At 49.8% G+C, this 25,005-nt stretch overlaps 1 protein-coding gene across 2 annotated transcripts; it reads right to left on the reverse strand.

The window, feature by feature from the left end:
• Nucleotides 1–12: 12 nt before the first annotated feature.
• trappc12 (trafficking protein particle complex subunit 12) lies at nucleotides 13–24,934 on the reverse strand. Of its 2 annotated transcripts, none has more exons than XM_084914012.1 (12): nucleotides 24,832–24,934; nucleotides 22,197–23,459; nucleotides 21,963–22,079; nucleotides 10,120–10,233; nucleotides 8,552–8,690; nucleotides 5,912–6,024; nucleotides 5,534–5,606; nucleotides 4,795–4,868; nucleotides 3,791–3,889; nucleotides 3,256–3,359; nucleotides 2,430–2,517; nucleotides 13–1,106 (listed from the first exon to the last, which is right to left on the reverse strand). In XM_084914012.1, exons 2-12 carry the CDS (start codon nucleotides 23,448–23,450, stop codon nucleotides 864–866), a joined length of 2,418 nt encoding a protein of 805 aa, XP_084770138.1. In that variant the 5' UTR covers nucleotides 23,451–23,459; nucleotides 24,832–24,934; the 3' UTR covers nucleotides 13–863. The 2 variants fall into 2 exon arrangements, with proteins under 2 accessions (XP_084770138.1, XP_084770140.1); XM_084914014.1 differs by lacking the exon at nucleotides 24,832–24,934 and adding an exon at nucleotides 24,455–24,810.
• Between the last annotated feature and the right edge of the window lie 71 nt (nucleotides 24,935–25,005).

Raw genomic sequence — 25,005 nt, forward strand, 5'->3', positions numbered from 1 at the left:
AGTGAGCTGCGCTTTCACATAAAACCACATTTTATTTCATTTACATAAATATGATCAGCACAGAAAGTAAACACAAATCACTTAAATATAATAATTCCTGGTGAACTCAAAGGAAACCCTGCTGCTGATATGTACATGTTGAACACGAGCGGGCCGAGTCACTGAAGCTGTCCGGTCTGCAGATAATCAGGATAATGCCCGCCGGAGTCTCTGACATCCCGCCTCCAGCCTCACGTCTGTTCCTCCCAAAACACAAAGTGGGCTGAGACTTTACTACAAATTAAAAGGCGAGCTGGGATAAAGCTGAATTAAACTGGACCCAGTTTAAGTTAAAATGTGTGATAAACATGAAGCCGTCCTGCCGTCTGACCAGGGAAACACCGATGTGGGCTTTTATCCTGGACTTTGCTCTGCACTGGGGCTTTTATTTTGAAAATTCTTCATGCCCCCACTAATAAAAGAGCGGGTCTCTGCTGTCTGTGCTTCAGTAAATTTGTTCCCTCTTTAACCCTCGACTCAAACATGGTTGGCCAGTTTGTAGTCCAGTTAAATGGACTACAAATGGAAACCAGCGAGCTTCTTTCCTGCAGCTTCTGCATATTTACCCTCAGATCGGTTGTTTTTGAGCAGCTGTGTGTTGAACCTGGAGACGCAGACTGGCTCTGGTGTGATTCAGCAGTCAGAGGGAGGGCGTGAGGACACGATTTTCGGGTTGTGGTTGTGCAGTGCTGGAGGACGCTGCTGCAGGCTTTGCTCCTGTGGGTTAATGTGAGGATGATGATGATTGGGTGCCCTTCATCTGTTTAGTGACAATAAAACTCGCTGTTTTGTGCCTGGGAGGTCAAACTAAGCTGCTCTTCCTTTCAGACCAGCTTGAGGCACTGCGTGTTGAAGCTGTCGCCCTCCCGGCAGGCGACGGCCTCCAGCAGCGCCTGCTTCTTCTGCGTGCTGCGGGACGACTCCAACTCGTACATGGTGGTCAGGTTGAAGAGGACGCTCTCGTGCAGGTACTGCGCCGGGTCCTGCTGCACCAGGCCCTCCAGCTGGCCCAGCGACTCCTTCAGGCGGCCGAGGTAGAGCAGGCACACCGCCGCGTTGTTGTTGGCCTGTGAACACACGGAGGAAGAGGAGGGTTTAACTGTGCATGCACCGGTGTAACAGTCTGAGACAAGACACTTTAGCTCCTCCCACTTTAAGTCTTCTGACTGGCTGCTCTGAGCAGCACAAAACAATTTTGTTTCTAATGGCCGACACATTTAATGTTTCCTTCCTGTCACATGAGCCAGAGTAGACACACACTTCCTCCTGAGGAGTGATACGGCTGCAGGATGCAGCCAGTATGAAGAAAGTAGTTCCTACAGGAACCTGCTCATTCACCAGCTTGGCTGTGGTTGTTTGGCGCCCTCTGCTGGTGACACTTTATCATAGGCTAATAATACAGAGTGATGGTTATGATACAAGGACATGAGTGCAGCTCAAAAAATGACATTTTACTGTGATTTTATTACTGATCGTCGTCGTCGTCACTGACGATGTTTGTGACACGTGACGTATCTGCCACACTGATCATCAAACTTCAATATTACACATATTAAAGTCTCAGGTGACCCGAGTAAATACAAAGTGCAGTTTGAAATGATGACGTAGAAACAAAGTGATCCAGAGCGGCCTGCCTGTGTGCAAAAGTAACCTCACCACTGTAATGACTGCAGTCAGTGTATGTGATGACGTCACTGTGGAGGAATATGGGCTCAAATTGTGCTCACAAATATTTTGTACTTGTAAATCAAATGTGTGTTTGTGTATTGAGTTTTGTAACCTTGTAAACCAAAATATCTGAAAATGTTATGTTTGTGCATCTACAGATGAGAATTCGTGTTTGTAAAAAATATTTACACGAGTTACAAATTGTTTTATGAAAGTCTGCTGACAGGAACAAAGCAAAACACTGCGTGTGAAACTTCCTGCTTCTGTGTGAGCTTCAGCTTACACTACGAATTCTTCCTTTCAGCTGATTGGTCAATAAAGTACCGCACCAACAGCCAAACCCATTTGTTCTCTGATTGGATTGTTACATCTGTAATTGACATGACATTGACCAATCAGCTGAAAGGAAGAATTCGTAGTGTAAGCTGAAGCTCACACAGAAGCAGGGAGTTTCACACGCAGTGTTTTGCTTTGTTCCTGTCAGCAGACTTTAATAAAACAATTTGTAACTCGTATAAATATTTTTAAACACACACTCTCATCTACAGATGCACAAACATAAAATATTCGGATATTTTGGGTTACAAGGTTACAAAACTCAGTTCTCAAGTTTGATTTACAAGTACAAAATATTCACGAGCACAGTTTGAGCCCACAGAGGCGACCTGACCCACTCTGTGCACTGCTCTGTGGACCGTTTGGAGGATGGCGGCGGTACGTACCACGGGGTTCTTTGGGTCGATCTTTAGCACTTCGATGAAGGAGGCGTGTGCTTCGGCGTAGTTGTTCTGACTGAGGTGGACGAAAGCCCTGAAAGCAGGAAACACATTTCAAACCCTTCCAACCTGCGTCGAGCGTTCAAACTGGTTTACCTGCGTTCAGGTGAATCCCTGAACACAGACGAGCTCAGCAGCAACTAAACCAACTGCTGCCACAAAATCACTGCTTTTCAAAACTCTTTCAACACCTCAAAAAATGAAACTTGCAACAAGTTTTGACACCAAAGTCGAACTCATTAAGAAAATAAAAAAGGGGAGGGGCTCTGTTCAGGACCAATCACATTTATTCTCAGAGCAACCAGCCTCATCACAGCCTGATTAAACAGCAACAACCCCCAGGGGGCGCTACAGACATTACAAAAGGCCTGTCATTAATCACCCATTGATCAAAATGATATTTCAATGCTAAGATAGAACTGAAAAAGCTGAAAAATAGGAACCACGATATGATTAATATTGATTAAGATGCCAAATTATAGATACTCGAACCCGGGTGAAGTCATGTGACTTCAGTTTGTCATTTGCCGAATAAATAAACGGACGCAGACGAGCACAGGAAGTACCAGACCGCTCTAGTTTACAGCAGCTCTGCAGGTCTGCGAGGCGAGCGTCGGCGTGCGAGGGAGTCGGGTCGGCACAGACGTGCGACCTCCTCGAAATCGCACGCCGCCGAGGCCTCGAGGAAAGTGACGCGTCGCAGAGCGGCATGAAGTTCAGACGCTGCATGAGGCGCTAAATGAAACACAGACACACACACGCATGCAGGTACCTGTTCATTAACACGCATGTGGCGAGAGCCTGCTGGCTGCCTTTCACCGGGCCGGACTTCTCCACGTCCTGGAAGTATCGCTCTGCAGTTTTAACGTCTCCGATCTGTGCGAGAGGAACACGTTAGCCCCGACCTGTGAGTGTGTGTCTGTGAGTGTGTGTGTGAGAGTGTGTGTGTGTGTGAGAGTGTGTGTGTGTGTGTGTATGTGTGAGTGTGTCTGTGTCTGTGAGTGTGTGTGTGAATGTGTGTGTGTGTTAGGGTGTGTGTCTCTGTCTGTGAGTGTGTGAGTGTGTGTGTGTGTGTGTGTGTGTGAGTGCGTGTGTGAGAGTGCGTGTGTGTGTGTGTGTGTGTGTGTGTGTGTGTGTGTGTGTGTGTGTGTCTGTTTGTGTGTTTTTATAAAACTTCTTAACTGCAGCTTCACAGTTGCAGCTGCTGAGCTCACTGATGTAAATGAGCCTTTATATGTGATATGTCCCCTTTAAATGGTTGGAGTAACAGAGGGTGGTGTAGCAGGGTGGAGTACAGACGTGCAGACCTGTAGGAAGATGCGTCCGATGCCGCTGAGCAGCTGCGCCCTCTGCTGGGGTTGGTACTGGATGATGGAGTGATAGGTGTCCACAGCCAGAACGTAGTCCTGAGGACAGACAGAACAGAGAGGACACAGAGTGACGGAGGGGAGCGGTGGGAGGCGGAGACAGGTGGAGGGCGAGCAGGGTAAAGAAAGAGCAGAGCTTAGGTGTGGAGAGAGAGAGAGCATTAATCAAACATATGGAGTAATAGCGGGCGGAGTGACCCTCCGTCCACCTCCACATCGCTCACGTGGCGACTGGAGCGCTGAGCGGGCAACAGAGGGGTCAGAGAGGGGAGGGCGTGTGCTGGAAACGACCTGCGGAGGCGGCGTGCTGCTCATGAGCACGTTTCTAAATCACCAAAAGTTTAAAACTGGAGACGGATTAAGTTTGAAATCGATACACAGCAGTCTGCAAGATCACACTGTCAAACATGGCAGAGACAGCGTGCTGAGGACAGGTGTGACGAAGATGACTCGCTGTGGCGTGTCCCACAGCAGAAGACGACTGTATACAGAAAGACATAGACAAAAATAGTCTCAGATAAACAGATATAAGCGTTAAAGGCTTAAACTTGATGAACGCCGCGCCCTCGTTAACAAAGCCTTCATGACGCTGATGTCAGGCTCTGAATGTCACATGACCTGGTTGGAGCTTAAACGTGAATAAAATAAAATCTTTATTCATTCAGAGTCGGAACTCTGCATGTTTAAATTTAAGCTAATGTAATCTGAACAGGGTGGTGTAATCTGAGCTGCGACTACTAGATGGCACTGTGTCTCTACCCCACCTCTCTCACCCACGCTCGCTCACTGACCAAGAATCCAATTAGTGATCAGTCTGAGGGGATTTCACTGAATCCTCCAGCAGGCTGGCATCAGAGATCTCTGACACGCACACACGCACACACACGCGCACGCACGCACACGCACGCACATGCACGCATGCACGCACACACACACACACCTACCTTCATCAGCAGCAGGCAGTTGGCCATGGAGTACATGACCCGGCTGAGGCGAGACCTCCACAGCTTTAGCGACGCTGCAAACAGGAAGAGAAGAAGAAGAAGAGGGGGTTTTTGGTTTTTTTTGGCATCCCTATACCCCCCCTCCCCCAATACAGCGGGGTTTATTTTAAGACAAACACACTGCGGCACAGAGTGGAAGAGCTCATGTGCCTATTACTATTCATGGTGGGTGTGTGTGTGTTGGGGAGAAGAGCTAATCACTCAGCAGGGGTCTCATGTGTGAAGGCGAGGCCCGGCGTTATTGACTGTTGGCGTGGGCGGGAGAGGAGAGACAGAGGACGCGACTGCTTTTAAAAACACGCCGTGGCGAACGCCACTGCTCATGCTCAGACTGGAAAACTTCCTGAAACAGCCACACACACACACCAGAGTGCACATCAAGTCAGGCGTGGGTTTCCACCCATCTCCCTGGCGTGGCCGAGCAGGTGTGAGCGGATTGGTCAGGAGTGATCGGTGTGGATCCGCGCGGCCGGGAAAGAAGCCGTTTGGTATTCAGCGCAGGCAGAAACACCTACAGAGCGCCGCATCGGTGTGTTTGAGAGGCTGAGCTATGCTGCAGTCCTGCACCAGGTGTGTGTGTGTGTGTGTGTGTGTGTGTTACCGGTGGGGGCCCGTGACCTCACTCTCCTCCCACAGTGTGATGCATTCTGGGACTGCGGCCAGCTCACAGTGAGCTTACCTTGTCTGTTCTCCTGCGTTAAGGTGATCATGCTACCGTCCTCGGCTGAGCCCGTCTCCAGGTTCTCCAGAATCTGTGAGGAACAGGAAACAGGGGGGAGGGGCTAAAACTTCAGGATGGTCTGTGTGAGTGTGTGTGCCTGTGTGTGTCTGTGAGATCTGGTTGAGTGCCAGCATTTCTGTGTGTTACAATCTGCATATTCAAGAACTCCAAAATCCCGCCATACCTGTGTGTTTACACAGGTGGGCTTCAGGATTTGTACAGCTAATGTGCTTCTGCGTGGGTGTGTGCTTTTATTGTGTGAATACTACAGTGTGTGTGTGTGTGTGTGTGTGTGTGTGTGTGTGTGTGTGTGTGTGTGTGTGTGTTAGCACTAACGGTGAGGCAGACGGTTTTGAGGCGGTGTAGGCGGTCCAGGGCCTCCTGGGGCTTAGCCAGGTACTGTGGGAGCTCGGCGTGCAGCAGCCGCATGGAGAACGGCACCATGGAGCCTGGACAGGATGGAGGGAGGGAATAAGAAACGAGGTGGGATGAGGACAGAGCAGGAAGGAGAGCGGGAGAAGGATGAGAATATAAAGCCATCCACCCACACACAGACTGCACACAGCCCTGGAGGCAGGAACCTACAGATGGCACCGAGCTACGTATGGCTGCTTATTAAACCCTCTCATCTCGCTCTGTCTCTGTGCGCTGCTCAGCTCCATCACTCATCTCTCTGCCTCGACATCACACACACAGACACACACACGCGCCCCTGAGGAAGAGCCTATATTCAGGTGAGTCCCCGGGCTTTGATCAGCGCCTCTTTGATATTGCCATCAGATGTGAAAGTCTGGTCCATCGCTGCCCGTCTCTATCTCACCTTCCATCTCTCCTCGTCTATCTGCTCCAACTCGACACTCTCTCTGCTCTGCCCCTGCCCTGTGTTACAGGGTTTTATCGTCACGGTGACGGGACCTCGCCAACTCTCTGCGATTCATTATTCTTCGTCTCCCGGGGTGTCAGTCATTTTCAGCAGATTTAATTTATGGCTTTTACTTTCATTAGTAATAGCAGCATCCTTCATAATGAAGGAAATATGAGCATGAGGATTAAACCAGAGCCGGCAGTTCCTCTAACGTCCAGCAGAGGCAGCAGTGAGTCAGCCACCAGAGATGCCCATGTTAAAATAAACAGCCTGATTGGTCAGGATAGTAGGCATCATTAGGGGGCGTGGCCTCTTTGACTTATAGGTGAATGGCGACAAAGGTGCCTGTAGCTGCTTGCTGAACCTCTGGGCTGTGTTTGTGCTGTCAGAGCCTTTTTAATCTGACCAATAATACGGCCTCTTTCCAAATATGGTCACTTCTGGAAACAAAAACACAACATGGCAGCAGCCAAGGTGCCAACACTGTGGAGTTGACATGTACTGGTGAGCAGGAGCAGGTCAGAACTAACATCGAGGCAAGACAGCTGAAGGTGCTGAGGACAACGACCCGAGAACTGAAGACAAACAGGATAGAAACATCCTATCACAATAAAAGCCTTCAGAAGAAACAATGTCTCTGGAATCCTAAGGCTTTTATTTTGAAAAGCATAATACTGCTACATGTTCTGGGCATTCACCCGTCCCGCACGGCGATACGAGCCATGAAAATTTAAGCCAGAAGTTTGATGTTTTTCTTCAGTGAATTATCAGAAAACAGAGTTAGCCTTTAGACTGCTAAATGTCTCACTGTGTTTCTCAAAGCTCCAACGCTGGGAGGGGAAAAATAACATAATTGAAAAAGCACCAGATTTGAACCGGGCCCTGCACACTCGGAGGTCTGCTAGTCTGAAAATATTCATAGTATGAATGTAACAAAAAGCACAAACAGCTGACTGTGAGCGGGTCAGGTGGGACCTCTCCTTCTGAACCAGCTGCAGTAACTGTGTGCAGGTTCGGATGTCTCTCAGCCCAAACTGGACTCAGCTTTTCACGCTCGTACCCAACGGAGGACCTCTGCTCCTTCCCCGAGCGCTCGCTCGCTGCTGCGCAGACCGGGCGTCTCTGAAGGCCTTCAAACAGCACGATCATGGGTAATAGATAGTCGATGCAAGCGGAGAATTGTTCGACTTGCGATGCCAGGCTACACAACTCATGCCAGTTTGTCTGAGAGCACCTTAGCAGGGCACAAAGCGTTTAATATTGAGCAATGGAAAGTCAATCGGTGCTCTTCAGAGAGCTGTGCAGTGTAGCTTCAAGTGTTTTTTATGTAAGGGTGTGTGTGTGTCTGTGTGATGTGTGCTGCCTTCACACTGCGGTAGCCCGAGGGGCGAAGCAGATCCAAAGTAATGGGAATACATTAGAGAGCAATTCATGCAGTGTAAAAAGAGGAAAAACAAAACCAAAGAGCTGTTGGAGACAAGTGGAGTTGTTGGAGCTTCTCGATGATACAGGCTGATATCAAGCTCCTGGCACCAACTTTCCTCTGAATATTTAATAGGACAGTGGTGGATACGCTGGTGCATTCTTACAAAAATAAAAAAAAACGTGGGTAAAATGCTAAATCCTGTCGTAGAGCAGCCAGCAGCCTAATAACGCATTCAACGCTCACAGAGCAGCCTCTCAGCGCCATCATGAGCACCGCCGTTCAGCCTTCAGAGGCCTCAGCGAGCAGCTCACAGACAGAACACGCAACACGCAGCGGGCTCTGCTCGAGCCTCTGATCTATGATCAATAACAGCAGCGGAAATAACGCGAGTGTCACCGCAGACTCACCTGGTTGGCTGCTGTCACGTAAAGGCGGTAACGACGTCTGTGCGATGGGCCGCGGACGTCATTTCTCGACCCAGTTTCATACGTGCGAAAGTTGGAGTTGTGTTTACTCCATGACGGTGTGATTACAGACTTTTTAAAATAAAGACTTAAGTCTAGTCAGATTTATTCTTCTTGTATGACCCAGAAAAACACCACGAGGAACATCGTGATACAACACTGAGGCTGTGTGTGTGTGTGTGTGTGTGTGTGTGTGTGTGTGTGTGTGTGTGTGTCCATACCTTTCCTGCCTGGGTACACAGTGGGGTAGTACTCGTAGTAGAGGTCCGGCTGATCCAGGTTGCCGAAGGGTTCAAACTCCAGCTCGGCATTTTGGAAAAGGCCCAGCTTGGTGAGCAGAGCAAGCCGCACAAACCAGAGCTGCAACACACACACACACACACACACACACACACACACACACACACACACACACACACACACACAGAGTGTGTGAGTTGGTAAACTACATTACACAGAGACCCACACTGTGACATTCAGCTGTCCTGCTGTGCAGATGAAACCCACACTCCTGAGTTAAACTACAGGCACGACTGAGACATAATGTCCTCGATGATTATCCACAGTTTCCTCTGCACAGCTGTCACAATGTGTATGTTGAGGGCTTTTATTGTGAAAGGCTCACCCAGAACCTTTTGAATGTATGAATACATACAGCATTTTACTTCATCAACACATCAGTGCTTCCACCTCAGGCTGCAGTCTGAGTGGAGGCTGCTGTTCCACATCTGGAGGGCACTGGATCCTCTCAGCTGCTGGACAGAAGCCAGGGCGCATGCTGCACCCTGAGCCGCTTGAGCTGGAAGATGGACCGCCTCGCCATGGAAAGATCCAGAAGGTCGTGAGCAGCATGTGTAACCCCTGCAAAGACGCTGCTCCCTCTCGACCCGGCTGAGGCGGCGTGCTGGCGTTAGGACGGTGGCACGAGGTCAACTGTTCAGAACTTCAAGAAGACTTCGGGAAGGACCGGCGGCCTCGGGACGAAGCCAGTGACCTTTGTGGCCATTTTTATTCAGGGAGTCTTAAAAACGTTGTTTTAAAAAGACAGTGTGCTCTCTCCCTGTGGCTCTAATTCTGTGTCAGACCATTTCAGCGTGAACTGTATTACATATTTTGGAAATGAAAAAACCCTCAAACACGTGAAAAGCGTCTGAACCTTTTCTCAGCGTTGATGGTCACGTGTGTTTTATTAGAACCTGCAGCACATTTAAACAGGACTGCTGTCCACTCAACTTGAGGAGCTTTGCATGATTCACAGTTCAAAATAAGCCTTAGCGCAGGCCAACAGGTCAAAGAAGTCATTGTAGCCCCGCCCCTTTGAAGACGACTGGCTATAGGAGGTTTAAACATAAGGGTGGGCGGGACTATTCCCTCTTTGCGACATCACACAGATCTATGAACAGAAAAACAGACATTGCTGCCATGTTTCTAACATGTGCACATCCATGCAACACATGTGAGAAACCCCTGGAACACGAGGACTCCAACTCCTGCACTAAAGTGAGCCGGATGTTTAAGAACATAAAACTAACTGTGATATGTGGCATGAGGCAGCGACACGGCTAATTAATTCACAGAGCCGAGCACGAGGGTGGCCTCTTAATGAGCTCGCGCAGCCATCCATCTTCTGGATGGAGCTCCACAAACACACGGGGAAAATATGGCAGTAAAACGTATGAGATGAGGGCAAAGCAAACAGCAAAAGTATCTCAGACTCTGCCTGACGCAGACTCGACTGATGTCAGCGAACACGGGATTCATGCCATCGGGAACCAGTGAGGTGTCTTACCTGCAGCGAGTCGGTGGTGTGGGAGGTCGGCTGGCCGGCCTTGCCGTATCCCTGACCGTGAGCCGTCAGCATCCGGGCCGTCAGATCCACTGCGGCGCGCCAGTTCTTACTGCTCTGCAGGGGTGACGAGACATGAGGCGTCAGAAATAACTCAGAATAACTGTTGCACAAAAAAAACAGAGAGAGGAAGCTGAGGGAGGAGAACCGACATCAGACATAATATAACGCAGCTCAGAACAAAGAACCTCAAGAAGGTTCTGGAAGAGAGGATTCGATGACCTTTTGTACTCAGAGACTGTTGGAGACTTTGTTTTAAAGGCACAGTTCACCAAACGTGCTTGTTCCCTCTACAAGTGCCATTTAGATTGTTTCAGTGTCAGCCTGATGAAGACGACAGGAAGTCAAATACCTAAACATGACTCCACCTGCGTTACTGAGCAGCAGGACGACTCATGACTGCACCTCTGAATTCATGTGACATGACAAAGACCTTAAAGGTCAAAGGTTAAATCAGCTCATCTCCAGAAGACGCTTGTGGATGTTTTCCATCCTGCAGCAGAGACACTGAAACACTGCACGAGTCACCCTGAGCTGATCCTGCTGTGACTTTAACACTGCAGAGTGAAAGTGACCAGCTCAGGTGTGTGTGTGTGTGTGTGTGTGTGTGTGTGTCATTAAGGCCGAGAACACGAGTGCACACATGCCCAGATATCAGCATCTGCTTCCACAGGAGGAGGTACAATAGGTAAGAGGGTGTGCTGGGAGGGGGGGGTGCAGAGTCACCCCACCCCATCAACACGCATGACAAGGTCGGCTCGCCGATTGGATCCTAAGTGCTGCGCCATTCATCACAGCCGGCGAGCTAATTAGGAGAGTGAGGCAGAGAGAGGGCTGCTCTCTTTATCACAGCCTTCATCACCACTTCCCTTCTCCTCCTCGCCTCCTTCCCCTTCATCTGACTCTCACTCCTGCCTGCCCTCCTCCTCCTCCCGTCACCGCTTCCTCCTCTCCTCTCCTTCCTGTGCCAGTCGCTGCACTGCCTCTGAATCTTCATTAGGGCGGGAAATGAAGCTGAAAACGAGGAGGCAGCCTGGATGGCCAAAAGCAGCTGCAGTCAGTCACACACACGCACACACACGCACACACACTTCCTGCAGCACGCTACAGCACGCCGCTAACCGCCACGGGGTGCGAGAGGAAGACAGGTGTCTGCGTGAGGAGGGGAAGAGACCGCAGGAAGTAAATGACCTTTAGTGTGGCCCCACAGATTGGAGGGGTTTGTTTTTCAACGTTTTCTTCACTTTATGGCGCGTGAAAAACCAAACCCTGGACCTGCAGTTCCTCTATCGTCCAGCTGGGGCGCCAGCAGTGAGTCAGCTTCGTAGACTCCCATGTTAGATCTTTACAGCCTGATACACACACTGGTTGGTCTCTATAGAGAATTCACTCCTTTGTAACAGCTGTTTACATCATATTAAGGCTTAAAGTTTGGATTATTAGGGGCGTGGTCTTACTTATCTGACCAATAGCATGGCTGGTGTGGGGTTCATCGTGCTAACAGAGGTGTGAGCTCCTGTTTGTGTTAAATCCCGGCTGACAGTGCTTTTTTGGATGTTTGGTTTAACAGATAAATAAATGTTTTTGTGGCTCTTTTAAGCTAAACTCTGGTGATATTCGTCTTTCTGCTGCATGCAGGTCTTTCTGGGCCAGAAGGAGAGGGAGGAGTAAAAATGCAGAAACATACATCACAAGGAGCCAAACCTCAGGATTTACATAACGATAACTTCATGCTCAGACACTGTCACCGGCCCGAACGCCAGAGAGCGAGCAGGTCGCGGAGTGGAGTCACGGCAAACGTCGGTCTGACCCCGCCGATGGAGGAAAGACCAGTCACATCCTGGACGGTGGTCCAGCTTCTTTGACCTGAGTGACATGTGACGTCCCGCCTGCACGGTGGGTTTGACACGAGCGTCTGCGGGGACTGCCTCACCTCTGGAGCCTCCAGTGGACGTCAGAGGAACTGCAGCTTGGCACATTTAAACGTCCTTACAGCAGAAATCAAAGCAAAGAAAGAGGATGAAGGAGAGAACGTTTAAGAGGCTGAGCTCTGGTGTCAGTTTGCATCAGCACTGATGAGGCCATCTCTGCACATTGAGGCTTCAAATATAACATAAAAACACTTTTATTAACTCTAATTATGAATGATTCTGACTTCAGCAGCATTACAACGCCTCACCCAAACTCCCACTTACTCACACCCCCCTCACACACACTCATAATTAGTCTCGTCGCGAGTTTAAAAGGGGTGAGGCTCCTTAATTGCGTTGAAGATCGGAAGTTCACTGCGCCCATCCTTTAGTGAGTTTTAAAAAATCCGGCATAACAAAGCCTGATGAACAAACGAACGCCCACTCGTTCTCTCGCAAGACCCAGAAGCCTCCAGGCGAGGCAGACATAAAAAGGCTTCCTCGCACCGGCTTTGCTTCACGCAGCTGCAGCACTGCTTCAATTAAGCCCCTGCATGTCGGATTACACAGAGGGGGTGGGAAATAAAAAACACATTCGTGATATGCTAAAAGAGAAAAAGGTGCTTTGATGCCTGTGTAGCTGGTCTGCAGACACTCGAACCAGGGGACCCTTTCCGCCGTCGAGCTGAAGGACGTCGAGTTTGGTTACTCAACTTCACGCACCAGCCATTTTGTCTCGCGGCGGGATGCAGCAATCTCCGCCCGATGCTCCCCGAGATGCTCCTGTGGGTCAAATCAGCCGCTGATGGACAAACGCGCTGCCGGACGGCGTTTGAAGGTTTAGTTGTTACCCCAGCGATGCTGCAGGAGCATCAGAGAGCTCTGCATCAGGTCTGAGGAACAAGCAGCGACGGACAGCACACGGCCACCCCAGAGCGCCGCTGACGACCTGACAGGCCTCACGGCTGGCAAAGTGTCAAGCTGCAGTGTCATTAATCTTCCACACAGTCTTCATAAATGAAAATCAACCTGAATACTGGAAACACTGATGTCTTTCTGTAGCTCGCAGCGACGTGCATGCGAGCAGTGCAGGTGTAAGCTGTGAGCACGTCACACTTTAGTAAAGCTGCTCATGGACTCAGTCTCACAGCCGGGCACAGAAAACTAAACAACACACAGACCCGACTTTAAACGTAAGGTTACATTAATACAGAGAAACGCCAACAATCATACGAGCCCCTCTGAACAAGCACTTTGGGGACAGTGGGAAGGAAAAACTCCCTTTTAACAGGAAGAAACCTTCGGCTTCTCTTTACTGACTGCACAGCGCCATCACAGTCCTCCCTACGGTGGCCCTGTAGTGCCAATCCCAAATCATTGATGGAGGTGGCAGAGGAAGTCGGAGCAAAGCTTTAAACACAGCGAGCTGCAGATATTGAACCTCTCAGACACGCGATGTAACGGGCCAGTCATGTTTAGGGTCCCTCCCACCGCCCTGCCATGCTGAACGTCACTGCTTTACTACATTTATAAAACATTTCTATTCTGTGTATTTTGCATTATCGAGCTTAATGATCTATTTCACCTCACAGGGTGAGACATACCTGTGCTGGAACATCCTGAGGCGTGACAGAGAGAAGAACAGGAGGAAAACACCTGAACTGGGATTTCAGACATTATGGGATGGAGTCCCCGACTTTGTCTCCTGCTGTTCTGACACACTGGAGGAGAACCAGCAAAGGGAGATGAGAGGACTTCTACTAAAGCTAAGGGAGGTGCTGACATCGTTTTTGCTTCCAGGAGCTGCACCGACTGAGCAGGAAAGACTCCCAGCATCGTTAAACCTCTGCCGTGTTGATGCAGTCAGTGCAGTAGCAGAGGGGGGCTTTGGTGTTATTGACATGAACCACAGGCGGACACAGTGAGACGACCACAAAACAGGAACGTTTCACAGGTGAAGGACACTGGAAACTTTCCCTCCTCATCTTTTCTGTTTTTCACTAGTTTTGCACTTGGCTCAGCTCAGCGTTGCTGCAGGGAGCATGAGGACACCTGAGAGGCTGCACAGACCGACAGTAGCGCGGCCACAAACGATTATTTTGATAGTCGACTAATCAGATCATCATCCATTGGACGTAAAACGTACAGCTTATTGCACCAGCAGCATCTGCTCTTATATAACTATCATTAGCTTACAGCTTTAAGTGTTTCAGGTTTGTGCTAACTAAAAATAAAGACAAGATGATAGTTTATTAAATTTTAATGACATTTGCAGATTGTTTCGGTGAAGTTTAATAAACTCCTTGCTATCTAAAATATAACAGGACACCGGAGTAAATTCTCCAGCATCTCACACTTCTGATAATCAGTTGTTTATTCAGCTGTGTAAAAACTATAACTTTAATCTCAGCCAAACCGATTTACTCAGGAACAAATAAAATACAAAAAAAAAGCCAAACAATAACATTTTGAAGTTATCTAAGTGACTCATATATGTTTAACCTGAGTAGCGAAAGATGGCGGTGATCTGAAAACAATGAAGCCGGGAGTCTGGTGTTCTCACGGCTCTAGTGAGCCTTGCCCCCGGCTCGCTATCGAGCTAGTGGGTAACAGACGTCTCCGAAAACGTCAGAGCGCTTTTGAAAATATGTGGTGTCTTGATAAACTGAGCAGATATTTGAGATTTACACAGCTACATTCTCGCCTGAAAATATGTTAAAAGTTTGTTTTGTGACCCAGAAAGAATAATAAGAGTAACATTAAAACTTAGTAGCGGCCGCCATTGTTGGAAACTGGGATTGGCTGAGCCGTGCTAAATCTGGGGAAAGTAGGACGCATTTGTCGGCTGCATTTAGAGAAGTCTTCAAATTTGGACAGCCTTCCTCACGTCGCTGTAACGTAATCGGCCTTCAAATGCGGCCTGAATCTGGACACAGCTTCTTCTTCTTCGGGGTCTAACGGCAGCTGGCATCCTTGTACATGCAGTGCTGCCACCTTCTGTTTCAGTCCGTTATTACACTCTTAAATCCTACTACTTATTCCTGCGTCTTTCAGGATCTTACAAGGCTTTAAACGACGCGTCGACTATTAAATTTGTTGTCGACGATTTTGATAGTCGACATAATCGTGACAGCCCTACCCGACAGACGGACGTACACACCACCACAGGCGAGCCAACAGCACCCTGACTGCCATTAGGTGTCAGGATGAACTGGACAGTGTCCGACCCTACACTGGTGCAGCGCTCACCACACGCTCGCCTGAACTAAATCCAATAGAAATTCTCGGGGACGTTTCTGTCCACCAGGATGCACCTGAGACCATCCTCAGACCCCCCCCCCCCCCCAGCACATCTATATTCTTAATTTAATCGTATTAGCCATGAAATTGTAGTGTTAGTAAAATACTGTATTAGTGTTTCAACACAAAGATGGATGCTGAGTATCTGAAGCAGCTGAATCTCTAAATCAAAGACCTAAAAAGAAGAGCTGCTCTGAAAACAGCACGAGAACACGACCCTGAACAGGTGACCGGCCAAATTTCGATGCTTCTGATTGGCTGCAAACCTGGCTGCACTTTGATGTAACTTTGGCAACACGTAACCGACTAAGCTGAGCAAACAGTGCGGTTTACAGGTGAGAGTCGGCCTAGCGCGGCTCTGTCTCCTCTGCAGAGCTGATGAAGGGCTGAGGCTGGATAATCTATGAGCTCAGCTCGGCTGGCTCTCCTCTTCTTCACGGTGACCTCCGTCTCCTCTCTCGTCCCCGCTGTGGTCAGCAGAGAGTTAGACTCCAGCTCAGCACCACCCCGGGCTGCTCCTCATCCGTCTCCCTCATTAGCATCGCCGCCCCCGCCCCTCCCCCATCTCCTTCATCTCTGTCTCCTACTTCCTTCCCTCCGTGCTTCCCACCGGAGACTCTAACCTCGCTCCCCTCCCTCACTGTGCAGTTGCCTGGGCCCACGGCCAGCGTGCGTGTGCCCGTGTGTGTCTGTGTGTGTGTGTTAAACCTACCTTGGCGGGTCAGACAGACACACCCCTATAATCACTGCAGCGACCCGGCAGCTGCAGCCGGCTTTGATATCATTGCTCTAACCTTTACTTGTCATTATCGTAACCTTTCTACGTAGCTGTCATTTCCTCCGTCATTACACCTCCGCGCCGCTGAGCTCGCAGTAATGCACCGTCAGCTTCTGCGGTGCTGAAGGGCACGTTTAAGCCTTCCTGCCAGTTGTTTTCACCTTGCTGTGTTTATGTAGGCTGCAGCCGTACGCTCACACCTGTTGTGAAAGTGCAGCCTAGCTCACAGGGCTGCCAACATGGAGGACGACACCAGGTTATTACAACCGCCGCTGATCGGACGCAACATGAAAAGCACTCGTGTGACGTTGTCTAGGTCAGCCTGGACGTCACCTGGCGTTGGTCACGGGGAGAGTGCTGCACCGAACCCTCAGCCATGGTAAACCTCAGATTGCCATGGTAACCTGTAGTCTGCATGGAAGACGCAAACCTGTCTGAAAAACTCGCCAATTACTCACAGAACAGTCGTCCACTGTGTCCCAGCTTCCTCGCCTCACCCCCAACCAATCAGACAGCCGATTCTGCCAGCGGCGTCTTCCTGTTAAAGGGAGTTTTTTCTTCTCACTGTCGCCAAGTTCAGGGGTCATGTGATGGTTGGGGTGTCTCAGTATTACTGTAGGGCCTTTATGTTACAAGAACTGTTACTGTTGTTGTAACAGTGTGCTGCTGTATAAATATAAATGCAAACTGGAAACAAAGAACGTTCACCTTCAAAGTAAAAGCTGCGTCTTTATAAAGTGGAACTTTTACTTTGAAGGCAGGCGCTGGCAGTTGCGAGGAGCTGGTAGCGTCTGAATCTTGCAGGCACACTACGAGCAGCCACAGCCATCATGCAGGGATCAAATCAATCACAAAGAAGTTGTCGGTGCAGCAGCAACCTCTCGCCAACCAGTTGCTACTGAAAACCAGCGCGGTCACACAACTAATTATGATTAACTCTTATTTATAAAAACGGACTAAAAATGATGATATCGGTTCACTTCACTAAATTTAATTAGGTATGGTCCTACGACTAATTTCTTAATCGACTAAATGAAGGAAAAGAACAATGAGACTAACAGACTCATTTAAAACAGACAAACTCTCAGATACGAAGTGAAATTTGACAACCGTTTAATGGAAAATGGACGAAAAGAACAAAGTCGTGCATTATGAACGATGCACGCTGGTCAAAAACTTCAATAAAAGTTCAAATCTAAAACATCAGAATGATAAAACATTCAGGCATTTTCTTCCGCTTATCTGAAGTCGAGCTGGGGGGAATACCCGGGAGCCGACAGCCTTAGTCGTCTCCTTGCCATGTGGCCGCCTCCATAACTTAACTCCTCGCCGTATCGCACGGCAGAGCTCGTCCACCTCATTTCCGCCGTTCTCGCGTATCTGCGATCTGATTGTAATAATGTTCCCAAACACATGAAGCGCAGTCTCAACGACGCTGCTCCATCTGGTGGCAGGAGGCTGCGTAACACTTCACCGCCATTGGTCATCCATTAAAATTGTAACAATGAGATTAAACGACTCCTTATTCTGGTACCGACGAGCGACAACAGCGACGATTAGTCAGCTAGTGGCGCACATCCTGAATTTTTTCCCCCTCGCACCAGAAGCTGAAGTATTTTTGTGTGATCTTTACCGCGATGCTCTTTTTATGTTTTATAAAAATTTAAATGAAGTCTCCTCTCCAAAGCGACCTGCTGTCGTTTCTCCTCCACACGAACAGAAATCAGACGTGTTCAGGGAAAAAAGAATGTCTAATTATTTTTACTTTTCGATTCCCCGCTGTGCAGCTAACTGAAGAGTAGTAACTGTAATCAGACTACTGAATAACAGCACAGTGGTGTGTGACAGCAGCTCCGATGTCCTCATTCATCAGCTGAGGGCAGAGAGGCCGCCAAGAGTCAGAGAGAGAGGAAGTGCAGACTCTCGGCCCTCCGGTGAGTGTGTTCAGTGTGTGTTTGTGTCCTCGCTGCACATGTGTGTGTGCATGAACAGTGGCAGTGGGTGCAGTCACACTCTGGATCTGCGGCATGACTCATTCTGCCAGCTCATAGCGGCCTCTGCATCACACAGGACGCCACACGACAGGATAAAGCTCAGCGACGAGTGTCAGCCGAGCAAAAGGCTTCACACACACGCACACACAATCCGTCCAACCTCTGTTTCTACGTGACTGATCAGCTGTCTTTAAAGGCATCACTCTTCAGCAGGCTGCACTTTTAATGGCCTAAAGCTTTCTGACATTTGCACTTCCCTAACTGTGCGTGTGCGCCTGCATGTGTGTGTGTGTGTGCGCCTGCGTGCGTTCACATCCTCTCGTTTTCTGAATCTTAACCTCCCCTCCCAGCTCAGCGAGCTACATCGCCTACGACAGCTTTGATCTACGAGTTTGTTTGATCTTGGAAGTTTGAAAATTTCATAATTTATTGGTAAGTAAATCATCTGAATGCGAGTAGATGGTCGTAGATGGAGGAGGCAGATGGTGTCGGATCCATTCATCAGCCGGAGTGACTCAGTGCTCCATTATTATGTCAGCAACGCCACACAAGCTCCTTATTAAGCAGGATGCAGCGAGCAGAGATGTCGTCCTTCAGCCGGAGGCCACGGGTTCAAGTCCGTGTTGGAAATCATCTGCCTCACAGAACAAAAGCAAGACGCCGAATCTGAGGCGGCAGCAGAAGGAAAGAAAGCCGCCTTGTAGCTCGCACTGACCTTTGAACTCCGAGAAAAAAAAGAGGCGAGTGTAAAGAGAAGATCTTTTAAGGCGCTCAAGTATCATGTTATGTGGGATTTCCAGGTCTGTGGCACCGAGACGTGCTGATGTGGAGGAGAAGGATAGAGTGAGACGTGTCACAGCATCTGCACATTCAGCAAAGAGAAGATCTGAAGCTCTTCTGTGTCACGCAGCTCCACTGAGGACACCACTGCATGACTTCTGACACATCCAGTGTTGCTCAAGCTCTTCTGAGAACAACAAAACTTCACCGGCATCTCCTGCAAAAACACAGAGACCTCTGCAGCCATCTCCTCTGAGAGGCTTTCCCAGAGCCTCCATCTGTCCAATCATGCAGCCTCTGCAGCCATGCACAGGACACACCTCCTCAGACTCGGTCAACTCGGAGCTCAGACATCGTTCAGCTCATTTCTGCTGCGTCTATCCTGGAGCTTGTTTTTTGGTCTCTGCCCACGGCTTGTGGTCACAGATCGACCAGCAGCTTTGCCTTCTGCACAACAGACCAGTACAGCGTCCGCATCACTGTCGAGCAGCCCGGGTCAGACTGGGCGCTCTGCCCTCTTTCAGCTCTGAGCTTCCAGGTGCCGAGTGAACAGCGAACCGCCCCAATGAAAGCTGGAGGTCGTTGCTCTACAGGCCTTTACTCCAAGCAAACGGCACGAAACCACACATTAACAGGTCATACAGAAATACTGTTGTTGTATATTCAATAACGGTGCACACTGAGCTACACTTATTTCCAAATGCAGTAGTCTTAGATGGAAACTCGTTCCATGAAACTCTCTGCGCACTGTTCTTGAGCTCATCTGAAGGTCACATGAGCTTTGAGGTCTGCAGCGATTGACTCTCCAGAAAGTCGGTGACCTCTGAGTACAGGTGACATCCTATTACGATACCACGCTGGAATTCACTGAGCGAGCCATTCCTTCACCAACGTTTCTAGTCTTATGTAAACGGTAAATGGACTGCTTCATATACAGCGCTTTATACAGCTTGCCTCATCCACACTTTTAGGCTCTTTCTGTGGATTATATATGTTATCTACGTGTGTGTGAAAACCTCATATGAGGATGACAACTTCCAACCCAGAACAGGGACCACAGGGCCCCGACCTGGACCCAGGTCTGGTGTAGGAGCTCCAGGTCTCAGCCAATGGGCTCCGATCAGAACAGCCAGGAGGAGGAGTCACACGGATCCCAGAGCGCTCCACGTGCAGGAGCAGCTTTGGACCTTTCAGTCTTTCACATAATGATATAACTGTTCAATAAACAAGGTTGTTGTGTTATCAGCTCGCCTCCAATAATCTAACGTCCAAACACAGCAGGAGGTGAGCGCGAGCAGCAACCTCCAGGAAAACGAAGGCCATCTGTGACATCAGGGCGGCTGCATCCATCTTTAATGGGCTCTGTGGGTAAAAGTTGTGAGTCCAGGCGAAGCCTGCTTTGATGCTCGCTCTCTCTGCTCGTCATTCATCGGCGAGCCCGCATCACCTTCCTGCCTCGCCATCTCTCCTGCTCCGGGGAGCCACCCACACCAATCAGCAGACAGCGTATGATCCTCACACACTCACCTACGCCATATAGTGCAGCTGACTGCAGGCTGAAAGCACCATATTGAGTGTGTGTGTGAGTGTGTGTGTGTGTGTGTGTGTGTGTGTGCGTGTGTACACCAAGTCCAGAAGGCCCGTGAAATATGCACAGCAGTCCTATGCATAATACATGGGCACAGCAGGAAGAGAGAACTTGTGAGCCGAGTGGATCTCCACCTCTCCATCTCTCCACTCCACCTCTCTCCATCACTGCTGCTGCTGCTGCTGTGCATATGTTTTAAATAACAAGCGTCTCTCAGGGTCGTTTGTGGGTCAGAAATGATGATGGAGGGAATGCACGAGGGCTGCAGAGGTAGACGAGAGATGGATGGCAGCAGCGGAGGGAATGAGGTGAGACTGCGCGGTCACAAAGACACACGCATTTTTATGCTTGGCAGGAGAAGAAACAGGATATGAAGAGAAAGGAGGCGAATGATTCACTGTTTTCAGTCAGCTGAGACCGAAAGCAGCCAGCGGCTTCAGCAGAAACACCAACTGTCAGGAGGTCAGACAGGCTGCAGCCGCCGCGGGACGCCGAGCGCCGCTTTACTCGTTTACCTCCAGAAAGCGCCTGCAGGACAGCACGAGCTCTCAGAGCCTTCCAGCCGCCGCCGAGGAGCCTGGTGCAAGAATTACAAATGCAGAGTGACCTGTTTCAAGACCAGCGTTTAAATCCGTCTGCAAAAGCTGCCTGAGCTCTTCTGGTTACAATCAGAGCTGCAGATACGCTTTCAAACAACTCCATCAATTTAACTTAAAACACTGTTCAAATTATGCACAACAACAAGAGTAAAACCATCTCCAGCTCCTCAAATCATCCTCTCCAGTGTCACCTGACCCAGGAGACGCCACCTTCCTGCTCTCTGAGATTTCTATGATGTGCCTCTGCGCTGTGTGGTGTTCATGGACCCGTGTGTGCAGATACACACACGTGATCAGGCAGGTAAACACGAGTGGCCCACCTGAGTCTGTGATCACCGTGTGGGTGACTCTCTTTGGGTGGAGCCAAAGTGTAAAACTCTCTTCATGGACACGAGTAATCACTTAGCACGTCACCGTGGAAACCAAGACAACAAAGACTTCATCAGGATCTTTTCCTAAACTCAGCCGCACTGCTTGGTTTTAGTTATTAACGTGTTTAAAAATGCTAAAAATAAAAATGTGAAAGTCTGCCACGTGTGACTTCAAGCAAAATGATTTGCTGCTCCACCCACTCCTCCAACCTGATGGTGCCGACCTTTTTCACCGTTTCAAACAGGAAACGATTAACTTTGTGTACAATGAAAAGAATCAGCACAAATCAGAGCAACGAAATCCTGTCCAGAAACCAAAATCAGCAGATTAACTGTGACAATTTCTCAGGTTAGGGCAGAGTTGAAGACGACACCGCGCAGGTGGAGGAGAACGTCAGCTCCACCCACACGTGAACGTCCCGTTTCACGCCGAGCGATGCTCTGCTCACAAACTAAAGGGACTCACAATCAGCTGTTTGAGGCCGTTGAAGGACTGATCCACGGAGTTGGCTGTGAGGACCTGACGCTTCGCGGCCGCCGCCTCTCCCAGAAAACGAAGCATTAGGTCCTTGACGGCGTCGCCCTGTTTTTAAAAACACAGAAATTCAACATCATTCAAAAGCAACATGACAGAAACGTCCTCACGGTCACCTGAACACGAGCATGGGCGGGTTTACTGCTGAGGGATCAGAGTTCCTACCTGCAGGTTGTCAAACTTGAGTCCTGGCATGGTCAGTCTGCTGCTCTCCAAGTAGGCGGGGCCGTACTGCTGCGTTGCCATGGAGATTAGCATCTTCCTGGTCTCCTCGCACGGCAGCCAGGCATCGTGGCGCCTGTCTGCCTCGTTCAGGCTGAGCGCTGTCGCAAACGCGTCGTCGCTGCCTGAAAACAGCTGCTTGAAGGGCTGTGGTGGAACAGCTGGAGCTGAGGTGGGGGCGGAGCCTGGAGCCGAGGCTGTTTGAGGTGTGGGTGGCTGGAGCTTGGGGGATGGTTCAGCAGGGGCGAACGCTGAGCTCGGTGTGGGAGCGCCAGAGTCCAGGTTCCCTCCGGGGGTAGAGATAGAGGAGGAGGTGGAGGAGAGCTGGCGCTCGGGTGCGTGGGCGGAGCCTGGAGGGATCTCAGCATTGGGGTTGGACACGGAGATGAAGGAGGAGGGGGCGGTAAAGGAGTCGAAGAAGTCGGACGCCGGGTTGGTCTGTCCGTTATCTGTGAAGAACTTGCTGAGGCTCGGGCTGGGCTGGCACACAAGCGCCCCCGCCATCTTACTGGGCGTCACGGTGTCTTCGCCGCCGCCCATGCTGAAGCTGGGCGACTTGATGAGGGTGGGCTGGAAGCCGTCGGGCACTAAAGACTTGGGCTGGGTGCCCTGGCTGAATATGGTGCACACGGGGACAGGCTCCTCCTTTGGTTTGGTCGCTCTGGTGATCTCCGGCGCTGCTTCCTCGCTGCGACTGTCAGACAGACTCTTCACGTCACCCGGGGAAACGGCGCTGGTCGCCACCTCCTCTGGTTTTTCCTGCGAGCCTCCGTCCTCCTGCTCCTCCACCGAAACTTTAATCTCAGTCGTATTCTGTCCGATCTCGCTCTGCTCCTCTTGGTTTCCCTCCACCGCGTTCTCCACCTCCTCCTCGCCTCCATCCAGGAGGGAATCGATGGGCACCATGTCATCCTCCTCGCTGTTATTGGGCGAATCAGAAATCATGACGCTCTCCATCATCTGGTCGTTGAGCTTGTCCATGAGGCTCTCTGAGGGCGTGGCGCTGCTGTCCTCCTGTGGTGTGGCAAAGTCTCGACCTAGATCGATGCTGTCCTCCTGGGGCAGACCACCATCTGTGGGCGGAGTCTGACCTGTGGTCACCTCAGGAGGGGCCGGAGCTGAGACTTCCTGGTTTACATCCTCCACGGCGATGTCCAAGGAGACCGGCCGCTGGGCGTGAGCTTCCCCGCTGTCCATCTCACTGCTCTGCACACAGAAACACACAAACACATGAGCCAACAATTCCTCTCATTGTCGTGTGGCGTTCCTGTGAAGCAGGAACACTCATTTCCTGTCATTCTTTATCGTTTTCAAATTTTATTACAGGTCTCTGCGTCGCGGGACAGAAACATCAGGTGAAAGAGGACAAAAATGTCCAGTTATGATGTGTAATTTATGCCTGTAAACCAAAACTACAAGCTGGAAACAAGTAGAAAGATGTTTTTAGGGTTGGTGACATCGTCTCACTGTTGGTGTAACGTGAACTGTAAAACTAAACTTTTAGAAAGACTCCAAATTTTTGTGACAACTTTAAACTTTCAAAGATGTTTAAAGAATAAAGTGAGAGCTGGGACTGCAAAGCAGGCGTGCCAACAGCAGGAAAAAAAATTTCACCCTCACCGCTTCCACAGGAATTAAGAGGATGAGACGCAGGGAAACATTGCTAATCAAATGCATTTATTAACTGATCATCATCAGGGTGAGCACCTCTGTAAAACGAGAAGTTTGTAGGTCTGGAGCACTCAGATGCGTTCACGCAATGACACAATCGTTTCAGGAGTGGACGGCCCAGCAAATTCACCCCGAGGTCAGACCCTGCGATGCTCAGGGGACCAGAAAAAGCTGCATCTGAACAAAACACAGGACCTCTGGAACAAACGAGACCAAAGTGCTGCTCAAAGAGCTGTGCATGAACGAATGCTGCAAACCTCAACGACTGAAAGAAGAGCGGGCCAAAGCTCGCCCACAGTGATGACACAGACCGATCACCGCAGGTGTTTATTTAAAAGTAGTTACTGCGTCCTGATATTTTGACTGTAGGATCTGTAACCTCTGAGGGTGTCTGAGGCTACCTCGATTAAACCGTGGTTAAACGTGTGGTTGCAGTGACCTCTGGGCCAGCACAGCTTGGTTTCTGCCCGTCAGCTCTTTAAACAGCCTCCAGGAAGCCTCTGGTGTGGCTTATTTTGAATGTCAGATACCTGAAATCAGCATGAATCCCACTTCCTGTAGTCTCGTCGCTTCCTGTAACTGTAAACACAGCATGCTATCTCCGTCTCTGTCAGCACTGAGCTGCAGCTCCAGAGCTGCTCGGCCTTTTATTCACGATTACACAGGAGCCGGTACTCGGATTACCAAGTCGGTAAAACCGGTTATTGGGTCGTTTCTGTCTGTCATGCTAGTGCTACTTTAGCCAGCTAGCTCAGGTTAGCCAGCCGAGCCGCTAACCGTCAAATGCCGCTAACAGTGTTTTAAAACAGCGCAGAGCGTCTTCAGCTGCTCCGCTGCCGCTAACATCACCGCACAAAGAGCCGCAAACGCATAAATGAGCAGGAAGAGAAGCAGACTGTTTACTTACCGTACTGCAACCTGACAGACGCGCCTGTAACACGCATGCGCCACACAGTACGGCTACTAGTACGGTGCGTCAGAGAGGACACGTTTCATGTTTGCTATTCCGGATCTTCTTCTACGTTGTTTTTAAAGCGTAAGTGTCGTCACACGGCCGTCGTTGCGCACGCTAACCGTACGT

The sequence above is a fragment of the Perissodus microlepis genome, chromosome 19 (genome assembly GCF_051167445.1).
Source record: "Perissodus microlepis isolate ML-2025 ecotype Zambia chromosome 19, ASM5116744v1, whole genome shotgun sequence".
Lineage (NCBI taxonomy): Eukaryota > Metazoa > Chordata > Actinopteri > Cichliformes > Cichlidae > Perissodus > Perissodus microlepis.